At 39.2% G+C, this 6,728-nt stretch overlaps 1 protein-coding gene across 1 annotated transcript; it reads right to left on the bottom strand.

Moving 5' to 3' along the window:
- Positions 1 to 1,069: 1,069 nt before the first annotated feature.
- Positions 1,070 to 4,865, bottom strand: LOC119733680. Its single transcript, XM_038207071.1, has 4 exons — positions 4,679 to 4,865; positions 3,884 to 4,537; positions 1,859 to 1,999; positions 1,070 to 1,095 (listed from the first exon to the last, which is right to left on the bottom strand). Exons 1-4 carry the CDS (start codon positions 4,779 to 4,781, stop codon positions 1,070 to 1,072), a joined length of 924 nt encoding a protein of 307 aa, XP_038062999.1. The 5' UTR covers positions 4,782 to 4,865.
- Between the last annotated feature and the right edge of the window lie 1,863 nt (positions 4,866 to 6,728).

The raw sequence follows: 6,728 nt of genomic DNA, 5'->3' as shown, positions 1-6,728 counted from the left end.
ACATTTAGGGAATATTAACCCACAAATAATGGCTCTTCCTGTTCATTGAGGACCGGTGTGTATGAAAGTGGTTGATAGTGTGTATGAATGTGCCTGGCCAGCATGTGTAAAATGTGAGCCTGCTCCTTTATGTTCGGCATTGCCTAAGGTAATTCTTATTTCATGCGAAGATTGTTTATTTAATTTGGGGAAATAGATCTACATGTACACGTTTATTGACATGTGCGTGCTTTTTGGTAATTTGTATTCTTTGTATTTTCACCTCACTGCCGAATTCTCATACAGTGAGAATTGGCAGCTGGGCTGGCAGGTTGGCAGGAATAAATGGCAGTCATTGAGCCTGAGGCAAGGAAACTAACCTTCAAAGCGTCACCTGTTCACTAGGACCTGCGTGCCCGTGTTGCCCTCCCAATCACCCATTTAGCCAGACCCAGAGCTCTTCACCAGTCAGTCATACAACCCACACTAGTAGTAGTACTACCTCATCACCCAACCTCACCCCGTCCCCTAGGATTCTCTACATTAGGATGGTTAAAAGTGAAACAAAATCAGATGAGTAATGTATCTTGAAAATACGAGTTATTATATACATTTTAAAAGCCATATGACACTGGTTCAGTTGACGCAATCATGGTATATGCACATTTGATTCTTGTTTTCCCCTGTTAACCACTTTGATAAATTTTTTTCTGTAATCTGTACAAATCGTAAAATCATTAAATGAGTACAAATTGCTTAGGCTAAGGTATAATGTCAACATTAACAACCTTGTTTCCAAATAACTAAATAGTTGCCCTGTGATCAGTTGTCACAACCCATTCGAAATGATTACACAAATTAATAAATAAACACATTTGATTCTTGTTTTCCCCTGTCAACCACTTTGATAAATTATTTTCTGTAATCTGTACAAATCGTAAAATCATTAAATGAGTACAAACTGCTTAGGCTAAGGTATGATGTCAACATTAACAACCTTGTTTCCAAATAACTAAATAGTTGCCATGTGATCAGTTGTCACAACCCATTCGAAATGATTACGCAAATGAATAAAGTACTCTCATCCATCTCATGTCATCTCAACAATGGCTGAATCTGCGAACAATAAAATAGCCAATACTTCCAGAAAATCCTGCTTCACATACACCCGGTTTGCTAAAATAATGCCAACAATAAATCATTTTCATAAATATCTACAATTTTTAAAACGCTAACCAACAGCTAACATCTTGCAACATAATAGTAACAATTTCTTATGTTTCATTGTGTAAAATCTTTGGTAAAACGAATTCACCCTTTTACAGGAGATTGCTTACTTCTTCGGAAAAGCTTAACTCAGTTTGGCTTTCATGTGTAACAATTCAATAGCCATCGAACAGCTTCCTGCTGAACATCTCTGATTAAAACTTGGCACAATAATGCTATGTGTAATACAACAGCTACAGAATATTCTTTCAATTTTTTCTTCAGACTTACCTGGTGAACAGCCAAAATATTCAAATATCCATCGAACAGCTTATATACTTCCTGCAGAACTTCTCTGATTAAAATTAAGCACAAAGTTGCTATGTGTGTGTAATACAGCGGCTAACTGTTTCTGAAATGTTTTCTTCAGACAGACTTACATGTTGAACAGCAAAAACATTCTTTCGTTATGACTGGCCTTCTGAGCAAGAAAAAAACACATTTTATTGGCAGCTGAGTTATAAAGATGAGGTTACCTTGTCTTCAGACAAGCATGAACACTTTCCATTAGAATGCAGAAAATAATTGATGCTGAATGAGCATCATAGGAAATGAAAGAGCTTTCCGTGGTGAAGCTGGAGATAAAATGCATGAGAAATTACTGGCGTGTTACCTGTAAAGAGACTCTTGAGATCGTCATACTTGCCATGTGATATTTTAGGCGGCCCAGATGAATAGAGAAGCTGCGGGGTCATTGTTTCATCTTCCACACTTCTGCGTGCATTGCTTATGTTCAGAGTAGCAAACTGGTGGTCTGCATGGGAAAATGTAAATCTGATGATATCAGAATCAGCTTTTTCAACATTAAGCTGCATGAACTTTGGCCTCTCAACTTTGATTCCTTCTTCCGATGTACGTACCTTCAACACACCTTTCCTCTGACTGAATGTCTTCCAGTCAGTTATGTCTTTGGCTTGGACATGTATGACTTTTTATGGTGTGGGATTCTTTCTGGCCATTTGGCAAATAGGAACAAGTTGAGCAGGTACACCAATATCCCCAGTCTGCTTATAAGAGCCTTCTCAATGACACTGTGCATGGAATCTCCTTCACTCTGGCCATGACCTGCGTCGAAGAAATGTAGTGTTATTGATCTGAGTGACTTAGACTACTGAACAAACTCAAGCATCGTTGTAGGAATTATTGAGTTTTTGTTTTGACCACAGCATCCGTCTGAAAACAAACCCATTTCTTCGAAACCAAGATTGTCCATTTTCTGCAAGAATGCATTCAAATTGGAGGCAATTTCACAAGATCCTCTTCTTGTTTGGCCTTCATGAGCCAAAAAACAATACCCATCTCTACTTGCTAGATCGTACACCGTAAAGTTATAACATGCCAAACGCCTCTTGTAGAATAGCTCTGATCTACAAGATTGAGGTACATAAATGACCTGCTGCAAGTCGAAATCGGCAGCACAGTAGTCTTTTGTTTTTGATGCTCTTTCTTTAGCCTTTGTCTTCAGCTCTCGCACATTTTCTTTTTCCTTTGTGTGCCTTGTATAAGCTTCCTCAAGCTTGCCTTTCTGTTGAGAATCACCATGCCGATAGGAGTCACAAAGACCACAGAGGTCTTTTTTCGGATGATGGAATTTCAAGTTTAGATACTTGAAAACTGTCTTATAGAAGGAGAGGGAAGCACCTTCTGGATGAGTTTCTTGGTACATTCTGTACATGGTTGGTATATTCAGATCTGAAGAAAGGTAATGGCACTTGCTGTTTGATCTGCAGTAGTGGGACTCCATACGTGAGAAAAGATTAATATGTTGAGTTACCTCATCTGTGATAGCTTGATCGTGTTCTTTTCGTTGCCTCTTACCTCTTGTTTCACCTTCAAGTACTCCCTCTGACTTTCGTTTTTGAATCACAGTGCGAACCTGGCGTTCAGATATACCCAAAGTAGTTAAAAACTTAGATTTGCATACCATTTTTTCCCAACATTTCGATCAGAATAGGGCAGAAAGTAAGAGCATTTTGTAACTCCCTCCCTGGCCTCTATATGGCGACTAAGCCATTCTCTTTGCGTCTGCAGGCTACCAAGATCAAAGTAAGTGTTTCGAATATGTTTGCAGTCTTCATCTGAAATCTTATGGCAATCCAATTTTCGAATTGGACAAAATTTACAAGTGCTGGCAATATTACTTTCCCTCCTTGCAGACACTTCACAATCACTTTTTTTCTGAACGGTAACTTTCACCACGATTCCTTTTATATTTCACCAGAAAGTTTTTGCTTTTGTTAGGTTTTGTTGTTTTGGAAGAGAATGGAAAGTCACTGGGAAATGAGTTCCTTTATTCAAGTTGACACTGGTAGATGGTGTTTGAGATTGTCCTTCATTTGACTTACCTGTATTACCAACTGGGGCACAATCTGATAACTTCTGTGTACCATGATCAGGAAATGCACTTACAGATCTTGTTGGCAAATGTATATCTGTAACATTACTTACATTGTCTGTGTTAGCACTTTCTTCTTCAGGAAACATATTCCCACTTGAACAACTTACCAGGCTAGATTCTGGCATTCTGGCATTGTTAACTTCAATGTTTCTAGAACTACCTATGGGTAGACTTGCTAAATCAAGGTTAGACAAATCGGCATCAACCTGTACATATTGAAGAAAACATTGTGTGAACTACAGACATCACTCAGCAAAAAATGATCATAGCATAACAAACACAGACACGTAGTGCATGTCGAAAAGACTACTTTTTCACAAAAGAAATTGTCGCAAGACATTGGCTGTTGACTAAGCATTGGTGCAGTGAATGAAGCTTCTGGCCGGAGACGAGAAACTGAGTGGGGGCGCAAAGGTGGACACATTAGTAACCATGAACTAGTGTGAGGAAGTGATGCAATCTCGGAACTTAGTACAGACCTAGGACTGCATGCTGACTTCAGGCTGCATGGTGTTGAAGAACTAAATGTCACTGGAGGCACCGCTGCATTTTGCGGACTACATGCAGTAGACGTGCTACTGGCCAGTGGCACTTGAGGCACAGTTGCATTCTGCGAACTAAATGCAGTTGGGGTGCCACTGGCCATTGGCACTGGAGGCACAGCTGCAGTCTGGGAACTTAGCGCAGTCATAGGACTGCATGCCGTCTTCAGGCTGCATGGTGTCAAAGAACTAAGCGCACCTTCAGGCGTAGATGCAATCTGTGGACTACATGCCGTTGGAGTCCCACTGGCCGGTGTCACTTGAGCCGTAGTTGCAGCACAACGGATAATTGATATGTCATTTTCCATCTGTGAATTAGGTGCTGCCTTTGAACTTGCACATCCAACTTTACCTACAAATTAATTACGTAGAATAGAAGAAAAATTTTAAATCTTACATTCAGCCTTTTATCTTTTTTAATTTTTGTTTCTTTGTATTAATAATAAAAGTATCAAGGTAAAAGGTATAAATTCTTAAAAATTATTAGTTATACCTGATTTGTAAAAAGCCAAGGGAGTTTCGTCATCTGCATCAAAAAGTTCATCTTCATCAATATCTAGAACTTTTCCAGACCAAGGTGTTCCCTCCCACATCATGACAACCCTTGATGATACTCCCAGATGACCATCACATGACAAGTCACTTAAGTCGACAGCATTTTTGGTGGAGTCATGATCCCATTGCACAAGCACATCCAAACTGAAATAGGTAACGATGCATGAAAAAAACTATTATAGTACTAGTATTGTGTTATATCAACAGTATAAGTATAGTATCAAATCCAGCATTCACCTGATGATGCTTCCTCAGACAAACTTACATCTTTCTTACAAATTATAATTCCCTTACAAAGACCACAAAAGTTGTTTCATAGTTGTGAGGAATTGTTCTGGTTAATATGCAACAGATGTTTCAGACAACCCCCCCCCCCTAATGTAGGCAAGTCCAGAACCAACAACTGGGCCGGGGTGCTGTACTCTTCTTTTGCAATTTTGACGTCAACGGTCGCAGTAGCTAAGGCAAGCAATAATAAATCATTACTAATTAATTGTCAGATTGTTGACTTTGCAACTTGACAAACACAAGAAGTGCAAAATATTATTACCATTTGCACTAAATATTGGCTTATTTGACGTGTGTAAGTACTGGTCATAAAAGTGTTAGTTAAATTTCGGGACTCAAAACAGAAATTCTATTCCCGCCGATGTTGGCCGATCGAAAGCTGTTCAATGAGATGTATGCGTGGCGGTGTATACAGCGAAACTCACGGGTCTACTATCAATCTTGTCTTTGTCCTTTTATCCTGCATAATCATAATGTAATTGAAATATCAAAAGGAAATAAATTCAGTGGCATCATGAAAACCTACCGTGTCTTGGTTCCCTTTTTATTCATCCTGACAATGCACAACTGATAAAAATCTGTATAGTAAAAAGAAAACACAAGCAAATAGTAACGTTAGATCATCATGTAGGCCTATTAGCTGTATAATTAGTGCCAATCCCCTCAGTGGATTGGCACTATTTTTCTATTGGGCTTATCATATATTAAAATACCGGTATTACTATTTGCTAATTATAAGTAAAGTAGTAGGCCTATCTCATTATATTTTATTAAGGCCTAGAGACGAATGCTGTTTGGCGCTGGCGAAAAGAAAAGACCCCGTCATGCCCGTGATTCGTGAGCAAGATCCTGACATTGGGCAATGGTCATTGCGGAATGATTAACTGCATACAATACGGACTAAACATGTGAAACTGTTGTTGTTTTACCAAGCTGTTAAATCAAAAGGCAACTATCTTAAATCCATAAACAATACGTACCACGGCAATCTGTGGAACCCTGTTATGAAGGCTGCCATTTTGTCCGTCGCGTAAACAGAACAACATCGTACTCATTGTTGAAAGCGAAGCATAGTATACCACACAAGCGCACCTGAGATCGAGCTTGTCACGTCACTTTTTGAAAACCTGTCACATTAGTTTTCATGAAGTGACATCTTTTGAACCGCCACTTCGTAAAAACGAAAAAAACTCAGTTCTTTTAGATTATATAAAAACTTATATGCAAAACTAAACAGATTTAAGGATTGAGACTTGGTAGAAGGAGAGATAAATGTATTTCCAGTCCAAATAGTGACTAAACCCGTTTTCACAAAAAGTCAGACTTTTGAGTAAAACGTCACTTCGTGAAACCTGCGACGATATGCACGCGCGCGCTCACACCAGTCGCACTTTTTATGCCTAGCTAGCTAGCACATGCATCATACACGTATGCTGACTGTACTGCTGTGCATGCTTACACCCGTACCCTGCGTCAACCATTAGCTTTCGGAGATCGCCGCAGTTGGTGTGGATCGTTCCTCCAAGTCCATGGTATAAGTTGTAAAGTAAGTGTTCGTAGATATTGTCAGTTTTTTTAAGGATGTGACCACCATTTCTCTATTCGGAAAGATTCCCATATCAGGCCATCATTTGTCAACCTATGCACATGAGACTGGTACAGTCTGATGTGTTTTCTGGATCAGTATACTTCAATATTTT

This window comes from Patiria miniata, unplaced genomic scaffold (assembly GCF_015706575.1).
Source record: "Patiria miniata isolate m_02_andy unplaced genomic scaffold, ASM1570657v1 HiC_scaffold_26, whole genome shotgun sequence".
NCBI classification, from domain to species: domain Eukaryota; kingdom Metazoa; phylum Echinodermata; class Asteroidea; order Valvatida; family Asterinidae; genus Patiria; species Patiria miniata.
The sequence above is the reverse complement of the archived record's forward strand: the minus strand, read 5'-3'. Positions and strand labels throughout refer to the sequence as shown.

What these genes read in the sequence shown, in the direction of transcription:
- LOC119733680 (XM_038207071.1), bottom strand. Translation starts at nt 4,781, where the DNA reads ATGATGTGGGAGGGAACACCTTGGTCTGGAAAAGTTCTAGATATTGAT. An exon ending in TTTTTTGCTGAGTGATGTCT is followed by an intron (nt 2,000 to 3,883) that starts GTAGTTCACACA and finishes TTTCCCATGCAG; the next exon opens with ACCACCAGTTTGCTACTCTG. An exon ending in TCTCAAGAGTCTCTTTACAG is followed by an intron (nt 1,096 to 1,858) that starts GTAACACGCCAG and finishes TATTGTTCGCAG; the next exon opens with ATTCAGCCATTGTTGAGATG.